We start from the raw sequence: 20,157 nt of genomic DNA on the forward strand, positions 1-20,157 counted from the left end.
GAGGCTGGGGTCTGAAGTCCTGCCAAAGCTTATCAATCCGTCTCCATTTCAACAGCATTGCCATCACGCCTGCACTGTAACCAGCAGAGAGAGAGCCCATGAGGTGTTCTCCCAGGAGAGACCACGCCTCCCTGGAGAACGCCTCCTCAGGGGCTGAAAAGAACCCATGATCTTTGCCCCAGTAAAACAGTTGTTTAAAGCCATCCCAAAGAACAGAAGCCCTCTTTCGCTCCAGAAGAGCTTTCCAGACATCCAAGACCAGGAAGTCCTCCATAGAAATCACAGGGGTTGCCCTGACCGCAAGCACTGCAGGCAGACAGGAAGGCAGAGAGAGGCAGAGAATTAGCGGGACCTCACCCACAGCTGTCCTACACACAGCGGCCACCAGATGTCGCACTACGACACAAAATAACTCACGCACTCACTCTAAGATCAAAAGACCAAAAGGAAAGGAACTTGATTTCTGACCTCGCAATATATAGAATTCCAAAAGTGGCAGTGGATTGGAGGATGAAATTGCCACCTCTCCAACCACACTGGTCAAACCATCAATTCTCTCCTCCCACAAAGAAGAATGCAAAACAATCATTATTTACATGACAGTGCGTGAGAAACTCCAGTAGAAATATGTAAACATCAGAAGGCATAGAAAACTTTTAAAAAACTTTAAATCTTTCAAAAGAACAGGGCGACACTTAGGCAAAACATTGTAGTAACTTCATAGGGACAAAATAAACTGGAGGTTAAATTTCAGTTTTTCTGGGTAACAAGTAAATGCACAAATTGCATCATATGCCAAAACATGAAGTATAGCATTTCTAAATGGTTCAAAAACTTATCAGAAAAAACAAGCTAATGTTCAAATGGAAAATGGGGCTTGGAGAATGGATAGTTATAAGGCCTATCTTGTTGAGCCTTCCACCATTTCTATGAAACTTAAATAGGTTTCAGGATTTGATACTTTTATATTTTGTATGCATTAAATCCAAGACCGCTATTGCCAGTTAGCTGCAGTTACTGTGACAAAGTGCAAAACTTTAAATTTTTCCTCTGAGGTTAGTTGGAATATATTTGGACTTCCTTGAATTGTGCTGTAATACTCAGATTTATCACCATCCTAATATTTTGTCTGAAGAGACCTCTATAATAAAAGTGCAATTCTTAAACAACCAATACCAAGTTTGTTCAAATTTCAGCTGGAATTCAAAGTTATTTAAAGGAACTAATCATTCACAGACAAATGAATTTAAACCAAAACAATGAACACCCTCCACCTACATTCCCCCCCCCCACCATCTCCAAGCCTGAACTAATTTACCTGGATCAACTCTAAACATATTTGTTCATAACTTAGGCAAAAAGCTGTGGATAGGAAAAAAACATCAGGATAACAAGTCCCATTACTAGAGTGAAAAAAGGAGGGTGAACTGGAGGAAGACAGAAATGTAGATTCTTTGTCAAAGGCATCTTTTCTTCAAAAAAATCTCAGAAATTAGGTAGTGAGGAAAAAGCAAGACAAACATTAAAGTATTCTGAATAAAAACTAGCAACCTCTCAGTCAGGTTTTAGCTTTTTCTATTTCTGTGAGCTACTTTTTTTTCCTAGTGCTGATAAAGCTCTCAAAGAAGCATTTGCCATCTGCTGCTTTAAAGGAACAAGTGAGCAAATACTTATTTGAAGTTTCCATAATATATGTGGAAGTCAGGACTATGAAACTCTTTATGAGTCACTTTGGAACATATCAAGTAGTTGGAAAAAGCATTGTTCACCAAATATAGCAATTTGCTTCCTCTAGTTTCTGTGTCACCACACATTTCAAAGACATTTACTGCCACATTTTAGTTTTTAAATAAGCCTCCTGGACTCATGCAAGGATTAAATGAATCCAAAGCAAGATAATTTCCCACTCAAACTGCCGACCAGAAGGTCAACTATTCAGTTCTGTGAAACAATGAAGCAGCAATAGCCAGAAGCATTGATCTTAATGCCTTGATGTGTGATGTCTGAAGAATAAAACAGTGTACATACTTATCAAAAACTCTTTGAAGTTCAACCACACACAATCAATTACCTTTGCTGAATTATATTTTATATAACTATAGCTCACTTTCACTTAGGAACTTTCAAAATAAATATCTATAGCAACAGAAACTCTGTCACTTAGCATTATTTTAAAGCTTTCTCCAGTAGCTAACATTACTTTCTGTCCTTCAGATTGCAATAATAGGTTACACCTAATCTACCTAATGAGCTTCTTGGGCCAAGTTCACAAGAAACTGCACTGTTTTATAATTTTCCTGTATGAAACATTAACCATGGATATCTAACTATAATTTAACTGTCTGTAACTTAAAGGCTGGCTTTATTAATTCCATTAATAATCATATATTTCAAAATAACAAAAAGTGGGACCAGTATTTCTGGACCCATCATATTTTGACTTCTATTGGCCTGAATGACATTTCCTAGGAATCTTTCAAGATCTGTGCGGCAAGGACATTTCTCTCTCTCTCAGGATTTTATAAAGGTGCACAGAGAGAAGTGAAAGAGAAAACAATTTCTATTTCTGCTCTTTGTTTTTCTCTTGTGGAATGTGTTTGGAGAATTGTTTACCTAGAGCGAATGCCTAGTTGGACCACAGTGGATTGTTTGGGCCTGATGGCAAATCAGATCCACCTGTGTCTGGACTCTCGAGAACAGGCTTACGAGTTGTGAGTGAGTTAGATATGATAGTTAGAGAAAGTAGCATGTAGTTTTTAGTATCCTCTTTTATATAGTATATTAATGTATCATAGCATAATTATAATAAAGAAATCATTCAGCCTTCTGAAATAAGTCAGACATCATCATTCTTCCCATTGGGTTCGCTGACATCTACAACAGATCTGAATCTATAAAGTCAAATATTCTTTAGGCCAATTCACACGGCTGAGCATTTGTCGCCATTAGTTACAAAAAGATAGTGTGAAAACCAAAGCTTACAGTACCAGTAGCACAAAAATACCATACTGCAATGAAACTGCAAGAATCATGCAAGGTGTTCTCAGATATCCCAAATGCATGCAGAAGGTAAAAGATGGTGTATATACATATTTTCTTTGTATCAGTAAATGCAATTTAATAAATTAATAAATAGCTTAAAAACATTAAATATAACAACACTGTTTATCACCACCTCAAATCTTTCATTTTCTGCATTCACTGACAGTTTGCTTTCCCATATAGTAGTTTGCAACGGATAAAATATTTGTTAAGCTTTTCCATTTATAAATGCGTATTATATGTCAAAGCTTTACAGAAATTAATGAGTAAAAAAACAGTAGCAAACCCCCAACTAATATTAAAGAGTGTGATACCTTTTTTATAAAGCTACTGCATATAAATTGCTATTCCTCTTTTCTGATTATATGAATTGTGAAAAAAGTCATTCTTGTTTAAGATTGATCCTTTCAACTAAACAAAATTTGTAAAGTTAATGCTTTACTCCTCCTTGCTAAATTTGCTTTATTATACAGAAAATCTATTTCTGTCCTAGGGTGATGTTATGGTGCTTGTATCCCCAATCGTGTGTTCTGTTTATGCCTGATATTATGTTCTGCGCCTTCAGGACTGACTCTGAAAGTGAAGGATTGTTTTGTCTTGTTATCAGCCGGCTCACCTCCCCCCATGGTCTGTGTCTAGGAGAGGCTGGCTTGCTTGCTTGCTTGCTTGCTTTTCGCTCTGCTTTTGCTTTTGCTTATTAGTTAGTTTAGCTAGGAAGTCCAATTTTTACCCTGGACTGTTTTTTTTCCTCCTTCCCTTTCCCTTTCCTGAATATCATCTGAACCTGCTCCGGACCGGGACCTAGGAAACACCAAGAAACACCAAGAGTCTGCATTTTGTGACCTACAGCAGCCATCCCCAGCACCGGAGACCGAGAACTGGGCGACCACTCCCAGGAGAGACTTTCTGAATTTGTTATCTCTTCAGAACGGTGAAAGAGTTTTGTCATCTGGTGTTGTTTTTGTATTGGGGTGAGGCATCCCGGACCTAGGTCCCACGGGGAAACCCGCCGGTCACTGGTCTGCAGGAGCCCCAGATGACTAAAGCTCGAATCCACCAAATAGACGGGTCGGCACACGGAGCGCTGCAGTTCTCAGAGGTTTATTCAAGGCAGGAAAAGGCAGGAAAAGGTAAAAGGAGCAAAGGGAGACAACCTCTTGAGAGGGGAGCTACCCTGAGTGCCTGAACTCCGAGGTCTGGGTGACCAGAGCCCTCAGAGCCCCCCCCCGAAGGAGGGGATAGGGGTTATATCCGAGAGAGAGGAGGTGGGGTCGGGGTACATACATCCAATAAGGTAAGATCTTGTGGGAGGGATAGGGATAGTACGAACCAATGGGAGATAAGGGAAGGAGTGATTACAAGGAGGGAACCAATAACAGAACTTAGAACAAAGAACTTTCCAGAACCTGGGATGGTACTATTGCTTAACTGACATTAACTGGGGAGGGTACACCAAATGATGGACATAGGGAATGGCGGGAATCTTATTACCATGCCCCTACACCACAGTAGTTTCCCATGGTAATCCCGGTAGATCTCTTCCGAGACGTCCTCCCACATTGGGGAGTGTTTTGCTTGTTAAATAAACAGGTTTTTATTTTCCACTTCTCTCCGAGGGAGTTCTTCCCGAACCAGGTGGGGGAGGGGCCGTGGGGGGTTTGTTTTTTGGGGGCTCCTTCCGGAGGTCTTCTCCCAAATTTGCCCCAATCTAGGACAGTTATTAATTATTACTATAAAGCCAAGTTAACACAGATTAGACTGACAAAAGACGATGATGTGAAAGAGCAGAAACATCAAGATTAACAGGTTTTTTAATACAGGTTAGTACCATTATAGAGGCACCAAAATGAAATAGCCTTTTGAAGTGAATTGTCAAAAAAATTTAAAAGGGATCTTGAAATTACTAGATACACATATATCCCTGGCCCACTGCCTTGTAATATACATTCAGCAATTTAAAATAAATATTCAATATTTAATAGATTTAATATATAATATATATGCAATATATATTTAAATGTACATTATGCAGATACATCAATCAACAGGATTAAGCCATTTTATTTTGAAATAATTGACTGGTGTCACTAATCTACTTCAATTATTTTGTTATTTCAATGGAATTTATCCATTATCTTAAAAGAAGAAATTTAAAAGATCCAGATGCCCCACATTGCCATTACTTCAAAATGACTGCTAGGACTGAAATAATATTTATAACACCCTTCTTACTGCACAAGCATTAATGCATACATTTAGGCAGCAATACCTGCCAGGTTCACACATTTATTCCTGTGTTAAATTTAAATTTTATACAACTTTTGTTACTCTAATATACAGCATCTCCCTTGTCCTGTTGGATTATTCCATTTTTTATGGAGAAAGGTGATCAAGAGCTATCCAACATTTAAAAAAAAAAAACCCCAGTGTTTCACTGTATGGCTGTTTCAAGATTTTGCTTACTAGGCAGCCGCCATTATCATATATGGTACCCTTCTGACATAGTTCAGTCACTGACTCTTGATTCTTAAAATGCAAAATTTTGAGGGTGGCTTGCTGTTTATGGAAAATATACTCTGTAGTGCTATCTTTTCAACATGCCCACTGTTGCTGCAGGCCCCCAGCCAGGTAATAATTAGCATTGACACCATGGTTCAGAAGGCTGATCAATTGCCTTATTCTATCATCTTATACTATATTACACTATATTACACTAACAAGAACTATCACTAACTCACTAGAAAACCCATGACTCTCCCCTGAGAGTCCCGACACAGCTGTGGATCCAATTAGTCAATGAATCCAAACAAACATCACCAGAATCCAATCAAGCAATCACCTTGGGTAAACAATGTCCAGAACACATTCCACATGGGCACAAACACCAAGACGCAGCAAGTGAGATAAGAATTGCTTTGATTATTCTTTTCTCTGCTTCTCTCACAGCCTTCCCCAGGAAAATGCCTGGGAAAGTCTGTGCCTGCTCTCTGTGGCCAGAGAGCTGCTGCCATAGTCCACTAATACCCACCACACAATAATGTCAGTCAATCCCAGTACCATAATTCAATTAGTTACCTACCATTTCAGTAACAAAAAGTAACAAATCCAGTTGTGATTTTAAACATAAATAATATTCACCCTGAAAACACAGAATAAGTGTTTAAGAATAAATGCTGATATGTTTTTTCTTAATATACAGTTTTTTCTTCATCTCCTCTTGGATACTTGGGTTTCTGTCTAGAATTTGATCTCATACTTGCTCTGTCAGTTGATCGGTTTATGCGACAGTCAGGTACTGATAATAGAAAAGACCAAAGAGGCTTGTGGAAAAGAGACAAGCAGCAATCCACCAGGTGTGGAAAGACAAGAGTCCTTGGAATAGGAGAGGAGTGAAAATATTCTTTAGGCCTCCCAAAGCCATTGTTACTTGCACTACAGTTATTTTTGTCTTTCCGTCAATAGATGAAGACTCAGAAAAAACTGAACTGGGAAGCAGATTGTTTTCTACTGCAGTGTCAGAATTAGATTCTGGGTAGATGCCCCAAGAATAATTACCTGTTAAAAAACAGAGTAACATATAAGAAACTTGTTGAATTAGATGTTAAGTTCTGTTATTTCTAGCAACTCAATAATTGGTTTATATATATTTGTCAAACAAAAAAAAAAAAGCCACAATTTTACTTATAAATTAGTAAATGCTAATTGTGTCCATCCTCATAGCTTTCTGATAGTGCTAGTAAGCTATCGGGGTAGGATTCACCTTACCTTTTAACATCCTAATTTTTACATATGAATCAGTTACCTTAGGACCCTATTAGTGCTGGGTGTGACTCATCTCACCAGATGTAGATGTCTATTTTATGATGGTATGAATCACAGACTAATAATGCCTATTTCTTTCTGTTCACATTTGGCAAAATGAATGCTGGTATTGCATGGTAAACTGTAAAAGACATCCCTCAAAAGAAAGAAAAAATCAGTGACATAGATCTCCCAATAATAAAATAAACCCCACACCTTAAAATTTCTGTCCAAAAAGTTCACTAAAGTTTGAAGTATTGAAAAAAAAATTGTCAGATATCCATAAAGTTAAATCAACAATGTTTTATACAGCTCATTGTTGAAAGATATCAAAAGTAGCAAGAGAAGAGCACAGTTTAAAAACTGTTTATCAGCTGTTTGCCAACAGGTCAAGGTGAGCCTTCCTGTGTATTCAGCACTGGTGAGGCCATACCTGGAATCCTGTGTCCAGTTCTGGGTTTCCCAATACATGGACATACTGCAGACAGTCCATATCAGGGCCAAAAAGATAATGAAGGGACTGGAGCATCTTTCATATGAGAAGAGGTTGAGAGAGCTGGGACTGTTGAGCCTGGAAGAGAGAAGGCTCGGGTGGGGGGGATCTTACACCTTACACCAAATGAATACCTGATGGAAGGGAATGAAGATGGGGACCCAGGCTCTTCTACTGCCCATTGATGGGTGTCCCAGGTTGAAATGCAAGATGTTATTCATTTCCCATCTGTGAGCAGTTTCTTCTTATCTTTTCTACCTCCTCCTTATCTCTTATCTTCTTATCTTTCCCCCGGGAAGATATCTGTTGTCAATGGCCCATTCAATGTCACTGCATGACTGTTGAAATTACATCATCCCATTGTGGGATGCTCCGCCCAGAGGAAGGAGACAAGCATTTCCTGACTGAATTTAATCTGGGTCCCTGAGACCCAAGGCAGCTTCCCACTGGGAACAGCTGGGGTTTTCTCCACTGCACCATCAGAGGAAGATTACACCCTTCTACAAGATCTGACAGAAACACATCTGCCACTTTAGGAAGACTGAGGCCATTCCAGTCTGGACTCCCACCACCACCCGAGTGTTAGGTTGTATTCTGACTCTGTCAGTAGTTGTTTTCTTTCCTTTTGTATTATTGCATGTATTTAGATTTTTTTTTCCTAATAAATTGTATTTCTGACTTGAAGTCTCTCACTGGTTTTGCTTTTCAAATCAGAACAATGGGACAAGAGGCAATGGGCCCAAATTAAAGCACAGGATATTCCATGAGAGCACAAGAAAACACTTTTTTTACTGTGAGGATGGTCAAACACTGGAACAGGTTGCCCAGAGAGGTTGTAGATTCTCCCTCCTTGGAGATACTCAAAACCCAACTGTACACAGTCCTGGGCAACCTGCTGTAGCTGACTTTGCTTGAGCAGAAGGGTTAGACCAGATTCTAATTTTCTTCAGGAGACTGAAAATATAAATGTCCTATATTGAATAGAACTCAGTTTTGTTCATCAAATGTTGCCTACCTAGTGTTTTCAAAAGTAGAGTTGAATGAAGTACCATTACCAATAGTGCAATATACTGCAGTGCAATTACAGAAAGATAACAGAATACCCGAGCCACCTGGGAAAATGGAAAAGAGCAATCCATGAGTTCTGGGTGATCAAAACAAACCTTTATGCGTCTATTCAGGAAAAACAAGCGATTAATAAAAAACCCCCAGTTCTTATGCAAACCTCCCCCCTATTTTACAAGTTTTATAGCATGTTTTAGTATGTGATATATTGTCTTCAAAAGACCTAATGAAGGTCCCTATAATGAATTCTAGTTTCAGGACACAATCCCAAAAGGAAATGCTGAAAGAAAATAATTAAAAGTAGTGGTTCTATTAACACAAACAAGAGCAATTTTGCTTATCCAAACTGAATGTTATAATTCAAATATTAATATTTGAATACACTAGAATTTTGTGAGCCATCTCAAAGCTAAATATATGATTATGCTAAGTTATTTACAAACTAAATCCCATTTCAAAAATGAAGTACTGTGACTGTAGAAACAGTCCAAAGCCTGATCAATGGTTAATGAAACTTTGGCCAATATTGCAGTCCCTTTTCAAAGTGAGATATTTGCAAGATCTCCAAATGGATAAAACCAGTACTTTAAAAACAATGACAAGAGGAATATTCATTAGCAGTTCATCAATAAAAAAGCATTTAAATGTTCTTCATTTCAGGTTCATTGAGAACCACCCAGATCCCAATCTGTTCCAGCTTTCTCAAGATTGCTACATTACATGTTTTACATAAGCTGTTGACCTAAAAGGCTAGATCAAATCAAGAAGGTATAAAAATAATTAAATCAATAGAATCATAGACTCATTAAGGTTGGAAAAGACCTCTTAAGGTCATTGAATCCAACTGTTAACCCAATACCACTGTGCTCACCTCTAAACAATTCATATCCTCAATAAATAGCAAATAGAAAACAAGCAGTAAAAGTTCACTGGGTTTTAGAAAATAACACAATACAGGATGGCAAAAAAAGATGCAGGCACACCTGACATTTTTTTAAAAATACCTTTGAAACCTCAAAGGGCTTTGAGGTGATCAAGCATCAGAAAACTAAAATGTGAAAAAAAGCAGCAAAACATTGACAGAAGAAAAAGTATGAGACAAAATATTTAAAGATAATTGGTGGTGTATGATGAAAAGAGCAAATTAAGAAAAAAAGTAATGATCATTGTAGGAAAACAGGTAGGAAAGACTTTACTGGCAAAAGTACCAGGAGTAAAGAAAGCAGGCATGGCTAGTAAAACCAGATAAGATTATATTTAGTGGCCCATAGCTTCTTAAAGTTTTTTGAAGTACTGGATAAATGGATTTAGGAAACACCACATACATTTAATCAATGAGATGAAAACTCCCAAAACTAAAACTATGCATTCACAACAACTAGAACAGTTCTCTCATAAACAATTACTGAGAGTTGTACTTCCTAACTTTTTTTGAAGTCCAATGCCAGTCACTTGGTAGGTTACTACTAAATTGCGGTGAAAAATCAAGACCCCACAATTCCAATAAAATTTTGTAGGGAACATTATGTTTTATTACAGCGTTGGGCGCACATAGGGATTATTTCCCTTCAAAGGACATGCGTGCCCCTGAGGATTTCCAATCCTTTTTTTTATTACCCCGTACTAATTTACATATACATAGAATCGCACAATAGGTTTATGCATATTCATTCTGCTGATTTCTCGTCACAATTTGCAGTTGGCCCTTTGTACAGAAAACTCTAATCCCTTTGTCCATTTCTTGCAGACTTAGCTTTGGTTTTTTTCTTCTTTGTTACAGAGTTCAAGGGGCCCCTCTTATTTCTTCATCTTGGAGATTGCATTCTTTCTCCTTGGCTGGGATAGTTTTACAAGCACAGTATAGTTAACAGACTAAACAGCATATTTTACCCATGTTTGTGGCAAGCACATTTCTCTCTCTCTCAGGATTTTATAAAGGTGCACAGAGAGAAGTGAAAGAGAAAACAATTTCTATTTCTGCTCCTTGTTTTTCTCTTGTGGAATGTGTTTGGAGAATTGTTTACCTAGAGCGAATGCCTAGTTGGACCACAGTGGATTGTTTGGGCCTGATGGCCAATGAGATCCACCTGTGTCTGGATTCTGGAGAACAGGGTCATGAGTTGTGAGGTGAGTTAGTTAGGATAGTTAGAGAGAATAGCATGTAGTTTTTAGTATCCTCTTTTATATAGTATATTAATGTATCATAGCATAATTATAATAAAGAAATCATTCGGCCTTCTGAAATAAGTCAGACATCATCATTCTTCCCATTGGGTTCGCCGACATCTATAACACATGTTCACAGAATTCACAGAATCTCTGGGTTGGAAGAGACCTTCAAGATCATCGAGTCCAACCCATGACCTAGCACCTCAACTAGATCATGGCATTGAGTGCCATATCCAGTCTTTTTTTAAACACATCCAGGGACGGTGATTCCACCACCTCCCCAGGCAGTCCATTCCAGTACTTTATCACCCTTTCTGTAAAAAACTTTTTCCTAATATCCAACCTATATTTCCCTTGATGCAGCTTGAGACTGTGTCCTCTTGTTCTGTCAATTGCTGCCTGGTGAAAGAGGTCAACCCCCACCTGACTACAACTACCCTTCAGGAAGTTGTAGAGAGCAATAAGATCACCTCTGAGTCTCCTTTTCTCCAGGCTAAACAACCACAGCTCCCTCAGTCATTCCTCATAGGGCTTGTGTTCCAAGCCCTTCACCAGCCTCGTTGCCCTCCTCTGAACGTGCTCAAGCACCTCAACATCCTTCTTAAACTGAGGGGCCCAGAACTGGACACAGTACTCAAGGTGCGGCCTCACCAGAGCAGAGTACAGCAGAAGAATGACCTCCCTGCTCCTCCTGGCCATACTATTCTTGATACAGGCCAGGATGCCGTTGGCCTTCTTGGCCACCAGGGCACACTGCTGGCTCATATTCAGCCGACTATCTACCAGTACCCCCAGGTCCCTTTCGGCCTGGGCACTGTCCAGCCACACCGTCCCCAGCCTATAACGTTGCAGGGGATTATTGTGGCCAAAATGCAGTACCCGGCACTTGGACCTATTAAACTTCATCCTACTGGACTCTGCCCATCCATCCAACCAATCCAGGTCTCTCTGCAGAGCCCTTCTTGCTTCCGGTCAATCAACACAAGCTCCCAGCTTAGTGTCATCTGCAAATTTACTAATGAAAGACTCAATTCCCTCATCCATGTCATCAATAAAAATTGAACAGAATTGGTCCCAGCACAGACCCCTGAGGGACATCACTGGTGACTGGCCGCCAGCTGGATGCAGCACCATTCACCACCACTCTCTGGGCCCGGCCATCCAGCCAGTTCCTAACCCAGCAGAGAGTGCTCCTGTCCAAGCCACGTGCTGCCAGCTTTTCCAGGAGTATGCTGTGGGAGACAGTGTCAAAGGCCTTGCTGAAGTCCAAATAGACAACATCCACAGCCCTTCCTGTATCCACCAGGTGGGTGACCTGGTCATAAAAGGAGATCAGGTTGGTCAAACACGACCTACCCCTCCTAAACCCATGCTGGCTGGGTCTGATACCCTGGCCATCCTGTAAATTCTGTGTGACGACACTCAGTACAAGCTGTTCCATTACCTTACCAGGTACTGAGGTCAGGCTAACTGGCCTGTAGTTACCAGGGTCCTCCTTCCTACCCTTTTTGTGAATGGGCGTCACATTGGCCAGCTTCCAGTCATCTGGAACTTCACCAGTGAGCCAGGACTGTTGGTAAATGATGGAGAGTGGCTTCACAAGCTCATCTGCCAGCTCCCTCATCACCCTGGGATGAATCCCATCTGGTCCCATAGATTTATGAATATCCAAGCATCCCAGCAGATCTCTGACTGCCTGGTCCTGGATAACAGGGGGACCATTCTGTTTGCTGATGCTATTAACCAACCCAAGAGGACAGTTGTCCTGAGGACAAGCCATCTTTCCGCTAAAGACTGAGGCAAAGAAGGCATTAAGTACTTCTGCCTTCTCCTTATCTGCAGATACTAAGTTCCCTCCCTCATCCAATAAAGAACAAAGGTTGGTCTTACCCTTCCTTTTACCATTTATATAATTGTAAAAACATTTCTTATTATCCTTTATGGAAGCCGCCATCTTAAATTCAAGCTGAGCTTTAGCCTCCCTAATTATTTTCCTACATGCTCTAGCAGCCCTCTTAAACACTTCCTGAGAAACCTGACTGTCCTTCCAGAGATGATACATCCTTTTTTTATTCCTAAGTTCCTCCAATACCTCCTTGCTCATCCAGGCTGGACGTTTACCTCGTCGACTCATCTTTCAGCACACAGGAATAGTCTGTTCCTGTGCCCTCAAGATCTCTGTTTTGAAGTATGCCCACCCTTCCTGAACTCCCTTGTTTTTAAGGGCTGCTTCCCATGGGACTCTCTGAATAAGTCTCCTAAACAGGCCAAAGTCTGCCCTCCGAAAGTCCAGTGCAAGAGTATTATTAATGCTCCTGCTGATATCACCAATTATTGAGAACTCTATTATTTCATGATCACTCTGCCCCAAGCGGCCTCCAAACACCACATCTCTCACCAGCCCTTCTCTATTAGCAAACAACAAGTCTAACATAGTCCCTCCCCTGGTAGGCTCACCCACCAGTTGTAACAAAAAGTTGTCGTCTATACATTCTAAAAATTTCCTGGACTGCTTCTTATCTGCTGTATTAAGTTCCCAGCAGATGTCTGGCAGGTTGAAGTCACCTACAAGAACAAGGGCTGATGATCCTGAAATATTATCTAGTTGCTTATAAAATAAGTTCTCCACCTCTTCTTCCTGCTTGGGTGGACAGTAACAGACTCCCAGAAGGATGTCAGCCTTGTTGGCCTTCCCCTTAATTCTTACCCATAGGCATTCAACTTCATCTTCATTAGTTTCAATACCTATGGTGTCAAAAGCCTCCCTAATATAAAGGGCCACCCCTCCTCCTCTTTTCCCTTTCCTGTCTCTTCTGAAGAGCTTGTAACCATCCAATGCAGTGCTCCAACTATGTGAGTCATCCCACCACATTTCCGTGATGGCAACTACATCATAGTTTTGCTGCTGCACCATGACCTCCAGCTCTTCTCGTTTGTTGCCCATGCTGCGTGCATTGGTATACATGCACCTCAGCTGGGCTACTGATTTTACCCCTAACTCAGTCTTACTGTTAGCAACTACTATGCAGCACATTTCACCTAAATCCAAATGGATTTCTACCCTGTTAAATTTTTACTCTGTTTCACTACATATATGAAACAACAAAGATAAGATTATAGTAGTGATGATCTAAAAATCAAGAGGAAGCTTTGTCCTATGGCATACTGCAATATTCCTTCGGGAATACATCCTGACTCAGAAAGATTATCAGGTACTGCTATCATGCAACACTAGAAATAAGTTTATTTTGCAGGAAACACATCTTGACTCCATATCAAGCTTACTATTTTCTATCAATTTCCTCTGTTTGCTGACTATTACTTTGCTTTAAAAAAAGCCCCTCATGTAAATCTTTCCCTTTTATCACTTGCTTCAGTAACAAGGTGAGCAGATGGTTTCATATCTAAGCTAATGCATTTGAGAGTGGTCTCACAGAACTAAACAGGTCTTATTTTATCCCAACATATAACTATTCTATCTTAAATTTTGCCCAAATTTAACAGTTACAGTTGGGATTGGGTAACAGCACTTTGCCCTTCTATCTAAATTTTACTTCCTTTTCCATGCTGTAGCTAAGAAAACACCATTTATCCTATACACTCCTAAGTTTCATAGAATCATAGCATTATCAAGGTTGGAAGAGACCTTCAAGATCAAGTCCAACTGTCCATCCAGCACTGCCACTATAACCCTTAAACTACTAAACCACATCACCCAGTGCCAGATCCAGATGGCTCTTGAACACCTCCAGGGATGGTGACTCCACCACCTCCCTGGGCAACCAATGCCTGCCCATGCTAACAGTGATTTTTTTTTTTCTAATGTAAAATCTTGTGGGAATCCAGGGCATCCCTCTGGCTGCCCTGGAAGGTCTGGGACCCTGCCAGGGGGTCAGGAGCCTCCCTGTACAGAGCCCCGAGAGACACTGTCTCTGATCCCTGTCCATGGAAAAGAGTTTTCAATCTTACAGGATGAATTCCAAGTTCTGAGTGTTTGATATAAGTAGCAATTAGTGTGGCATGGGTGCAAAAGTAGAATTTTAGGATTCTAGATAAGGGGTTCAAAGGGGGCAAGATGGAAGAAATTGGGCGTGCCTTGTCCTTTTTCTTCTTCTTCATGCCCTCCATGTTTCACTGTGGTGTTGGCATTTTTCTATTGGTTTAGGCTGGGGACACACGGTTCAACATGGGTGATAGATATTGGCACGTTATTGTAAATATAGCACACATAGTTTCTTGTATATAATGTTTGTAACATCCCACTGAGGGGCAGAGCCCCACACACTGTCCTGCAAGACAGACCTGCTACAGGTCAGAGAGAACATGTTATAGATAAGAAATAATAAACAACCTTGAAAACCAGCACAGACGAATTACAACTTCTTCTTTGGCAGCGGGGCTGAAAGACAGAGACTTTCTAATATCTTGGGATCATTTAAATATCACAGATTCTGACAAAATCTGACTCTCCCCTGTCTCAGCTTAAGGCCATTTTCCCTTGTTCTCTCACTGCAGGCACAGTAGAAGACGCCAGCCCCTACCTCACTACAACCTCCTTTCAGGTAGTTGTAGAGAGCAATGAGGTCCTGCCTGAGCCTCTTCTAAACAAACCCAGCTCCCTCAGCCACTGTTCCTCATAAGATGTTTTCTAGACCTTTCACAAGCCTTTTTGCCCTTCTCTGGATACACTCCAGCCCCTCAATGTCCTTTATGAAGTGAGGGGCCCAAAACTGAGGGCAGTACTCAAGTTGTGGCCTCACCAGTGCCAAGTACAAGGGGACAGTCACTTCCCTGGTCCTGCTGGCTACACTATTCTTTATAGAGGCCAAGATGCCATTGACTTTCTTGGACACCTGGGCACACACTGGCTCATAGTAAGCTGGCTGTCAACCAGCACCCCTGTCGTAGTTTAACATGGAAGTGAGTTTTTTCAGGAAGTTAAGTCAAACCAATCAGCAGTCAAGTTTAGATATTGGCACCTAGAGTGACCACTGAAAGTATAGGCACGCCTCTGAGAACACAGAGAGTTAAAATCAAAGACTCCCAGAGGAGCTCTCTCTTTGGTTCCCGTCAGAGTGCAGTGCAGACCTCCCCTGCCCAGCCACAGGCTGGGTGGGGGAGGGGAAGCCATGTGGCCTAGTCGAGGTGAGCCGAGGGGGCTGAAGGACTGGAACCGAGCCAGCTCCTGCAGACAGAAGGGTGGAGAGAAGCGGAGATGCCTTTGTCCCCCCTCCAGCGGGAAGGAGACAGAAAGTCCAACAGCACCTGCAAATTTGCCAGTGGAGAAGAAAGAGAAGGGGGGGGAAGATGCCCAGTAGGGGAGTTGGAATTCTCAGCAGAGATTTCAGCCATCCGGGGAGTCTGAACTTTTAACCCTTTCCTGAGAAATTAAAGCTTTGTAAAATATTACTCCTCCTCAATTTGAAGTAGAAGAGAGACAGTCTGAGATCTGGGATGTTAGAAGAGGAAATTTTTAGGTAGAAAGAGATGATAGAGTGGCTTGTAGCTAGACTTTTCTTGTTAGCTATAGACTGAACCAAATTCTCTTACAAGAGAGACTGCATTTTAGAGGAATACAGTGGTAAACCAAAGAGACCTGCTTCAGCAACCACCAGCACAGAAATAGAGAGAACAGAGAAAAGCTGAAGAGGGAATAGTAATGCCCTTTGTCTTCAAGAAGAAGATGATCTCTCTTCTTGGACCCTCGGCCCCAGGGAGAAAATGGGGAGGGACTGTAGTCCCAAAATGACATGCTAAACTGTTGTCTCTTTTAGTCCGTAGCAAAACAGCCTTAAAGGAGCCCTATGGGCAGTCTGTCCATGCACAGTAGTGAGAGCACTGTAACATAAAAAAGAGAGTGTCACACTAGCAGATTTTCTCCGTGTGGTTGCCATGTGTGACATGGAAACACGAGGGTGGCAATTGTGTTTCCTGGGGGGGTCTGTGGCACAGGAGAGACTCCTGTCTCCCTTGAAGGACTGAGTATTGATTATCTAAAAGGTGGCAACTTAATCAGGAATCCTGAGTAGTGTCTCACTGTAGTTTTGTTAGAAATTAGGTAGGAGGAGGAGGGGTGTTATAGAAGGGTCTTCATCCTAGATTTAGTGTCTGTGTTTTTTTATAGTAATAGTAGTTTAATAAAGTTTTTTCTTTTGTTATTAAGCTTGGGCCTGCTTTGCTCTGTGTTCCTGATCACATCTCACAACAATTATTTGGGAAAGTGCATTTTCATAGGGGCGCTGGCATTGCGCCAGTGTCAAACCATGACAACCCCCAAACCCTTTAAACCCAACAGCCCTCAAACCACTTCTCCCGCTGCCTGTAGCACTGCATGGGTTTGCTGTGACCCAAGTACAGGACCTGGCACTTTGCCTTATTAAACCTCATGCAATTGTCCTTAGCCCATTGATTGAGTCTGTCATACCCTCAAGCAGACCAACACTCCCACCTAACTTGATGTCATCTGCAAATTTACTGCACTCAGTCCCCACATCCAGATGATCAATAAAGATGTTAAATAGGACTGGCCCCATCTCGGAACTCACCAGTAGTTTATCCAAGAATGTCCAAGGGACATTCTGGGTTACGACAGCCCCAAAACTGAGCCCTGAGGAACATTGCTAGCTATTGGCCCTAACTGAATTTAGCTCCATTCACCACAACTCTCTGGGCCTAGCCATACAGTCAGTTTTTTACCCATCAAAAAGTCCACCCATTCAAGCTGCGAGCAGGCAGTTTTTCTAGGAGGATGCTGTGGGAGATTACTGTGGTGTGGTTTTTGCTTTAAGTTTCTGTTTGCCCATTATTCTCTTCCCTAACTTCCTCCCTCCCTCCCAAGTTATCAATCCTCCCTATCCCTACCCCTTTTTCCAGAGTGTCCCTTGTCTATCTTGTAGTATTTGATACCCCATTTGTTTCTTTGTATTATCCCCCTCCCCTGCTCTCCCTGATAGGTTTATAGAATGTTAGTCCTGCCCTAGATTCCTCCCCTGCCCCATGCCCTCATTGGTTGGTTGCCCTATACCACTCCCCCTATAAAAACCTCTGCAGACCCCCTGGGCTTTGTCTTGGGGTCCCAGGTAGTGGACCTAATAAATCCACCCAGTTTTACCCCAAGTCCCGTGTCTTTGTTATCTGTTCCTGCGTCGGACCAAGCAATAACTGGGAATAGCAGAGCTCACAGGGGGAAGGTCACGCCCCTGCTGTCGCTGCCTAGCACGATACGACAATGCACTGCGACAGGAGATGGTGTCAAATGCTTTACTAAAGTCTAGATAGACAACATCCACAGCCTTTCCCTCACCTACTAAGCCTGTCACTTTTTCCTAGAAGGAGATCAGGTTGGTCATGCAGGACCTTCCTTTCATAAATCCATGTTGGCTGGATTTAATCCCCTGAATGGAACTCAGGATGATCTCTTCCATAACCTTGCCCAGAATCAAGCTTAGGCTGACAGGTTTGTAGTTTCCTGGATCATCCTTCTGACAAATTCAAACTCAATTCATGCTGGACAGAAACACTCATCAAGACAAACATAAGACTTGCCGAGATATTTGTAAAGAATTCCTCATGGTGGGATCTTTTAGAATAAAGGAGGAACAACTTAAAACATCTGAATAATATGGATGATGTATCTTTGCATATTTTGCATTGTAGAATTTTGTTGTAATGGTACTATTTTTTTAAAGGATATAGTTTGGGAAGCTTCATTCAAATTTTAGTTCTGGTACCAAGGAAGACAACAAACCAAACATTTATGTTTTTCTATGAAAAGCATTTGCACAGAGCACTCAAACATATATAACCTTAGTGCAGTTACACTTGCCATTTTTTGTAAATCAATTGTACTTATTCTACTGGCTTCCCTTTTCATCTGATCCATGCATTTCTGAGCTAAATTCAGATAGGCCTGTAAGTGACTGCACATCATAACCAACCATAAAGCACACAACAGGATTATAATCCACAACCGCGTGGTGTCAAATGTATCTTCTGACATTCTGTGGATAAAAAAGGTAATGTTTTTTTCTAAAGGTCACCTACCTCTACAGAGTTATTTGTTTGCATTATCTGTAAGGAAAATTAGAAGATTACGAAGGATCGTCTCTGTGTGTCGTATCCCACATTGAAAATGGGGAAGAGTGTGAGAAGGACGAAGTGGCAGAGAGGAAATGTTATGAACTGACTGCAACCCTCATTCCATGTCCCTCTGTCTTTCCTGGGAAAGGAGGTAGAGACTTTGGGAGTGAAGTTGAGCCCGGGAAGAAGGGAGGAGCAGAGGGAAGGTGGTTTTAGATTTGTTCATATTTGTCCTTATCCTACTCTTTGTTTAATTGGCAATAAATTAAATTAATTTCCTTGAGTCTAATCTGTTTTGCCCATGATGATAATTGCTGAGTGATCTCCCTGTCCTTATCTCAACCCATGAGTCTTTCATCATATTTTTCTGCCCCTGTCTAGTTGAGGAGAGGGAGTGATAGAGCAGCTTGGTCAGCCTTATTACAGCATTAGATCCAAATTAGAACCCATTTCTTTGCAAACAACAACTCTTAAATGCTTGAATTTTGAGTAACAAAAAGAGGGCACTAAAAAGCAGGATCTTACAGATAATTACAAGTTTTGTGATATATAATTCTAGATAACATCTCCAATTGCCTTAGATACATTGCTAAAGCACAACTTCCATTAACTGAAGAGTAAAATGGAAACAGACATCATATATTTGCAATGTTTTATGCAATACTTCAGTGATCACAGGTATCTTAGAAGCATCTTTTAGATCTAGAAAGCAATAAAAGTGATGGTAAATCATATCCGTTTCAGCTCAATTTGAGTACTACTTTGAATTATGTTAATAAAGTGACAGTGACAATTACCTATGCTACTTACACAATACTAATTTCAGATACAATTATTCCCGAAAATTCTTTCCATTTTTATTCTTTCAAATATTTTAGCTAGTTAATGTCATATGCACTTCATCTTCACACAGATTTTAAGATGAGTTTCATACTACTGATGTCCTTAGGTCAGTTCTCATACCAATGTATCTCAATTATCTTCAGTGAAATTACTTCTGTCTTAGACCAATAAGTAAGACACAAGGTATTAGGGGCTAGCAATGACATGGTGTTCTGTCCTTAGGAAGAACAATGCAGAACTCTGATGCAGACATGCCAGAAGATAGCAGCTCTTTGGAAACCACTGCCTTACCATTCTTCATTGGATTCAATACTCTGCAACTAATTCTCATTCTTCCTAAACAACAGAAGCCCTTTACAGCTCAGTTGGAACTTCTACAATGCCTTTCATGATAGATGCTAGTCACAGCCACAGTTTTAAGTTTTCCATGTTGCTATGACTTTTACAGGGCACTACTTTGACTTAAGGTTTTATCCTCAATACCCCAGAAAGACTTTTTAAAGAGAATCTTACAAAGGTACGCTGTCTTTGTCCAAAGGCAGGTTCATTATGTAGTCCTTATGGATTGGTTTTACCCACAGTAGAACCATAAGTAAAGGAGACAAGAAGTTTATATGCAGCAATGTTCTGGAAGAGGAAAAAAAAAGGAAGTGAGTTATTAAATA

At 40.9% G+C, this 20,157-nt stretch overlaps 1 protein-coding gene across 1 annotated transcript in view; it reads right to left on the bottom strand.

The window, feature by feature from the left end:
- Positions 1–6,217: 6,217 nt before the first annotated feature.
- Positions 6,218–20,157, bottom strand: part of LOC137464269 (transmembrane protein 161B-like) — a 32,428-nt gene continuing 18,488 nt past the window's right edge. Inside the window, exons 3-6 of the mRNA XM_068175560.1 lie at positions 20,006–20,123; positions 18,396–18,570; positions 8,352–8,448; positions 6,218–6,597 (exon numbers count right to left, since the gene is read on the bottom strand). Coding sequence (XP_068031661.1) covers positions 6,320–6,597; positions 8,352–8,448; positions 18,396–18,570; positions 20,006–20,123 — 668 coding nt within the window. The 3' untranslated portion in view covers positions 6,218–6,319. The remainder of the gene's footprint in view (positions 6,598–8,351; positions 8,449–18,395; positions 18,571–20,005; positions 20,124–20,157) is intronic.

The sequence above is a fragment of the Anomalospiza imberbis genome, chromosome W (genome assembly GCF_031753505.1).
Source record: "Anomalospiza imberbis isolate Cuckoo-Finch-1a 21T00152 chromosome W, ASM3175350v1, whole genome shotgun sequence".
Taxonomy (NCBI): Eukaryota; Metazoa; Chordata; class Aves; order Passeriformes; family Viduidae; genus Anomalospiza; species Anomalospiza imberbis.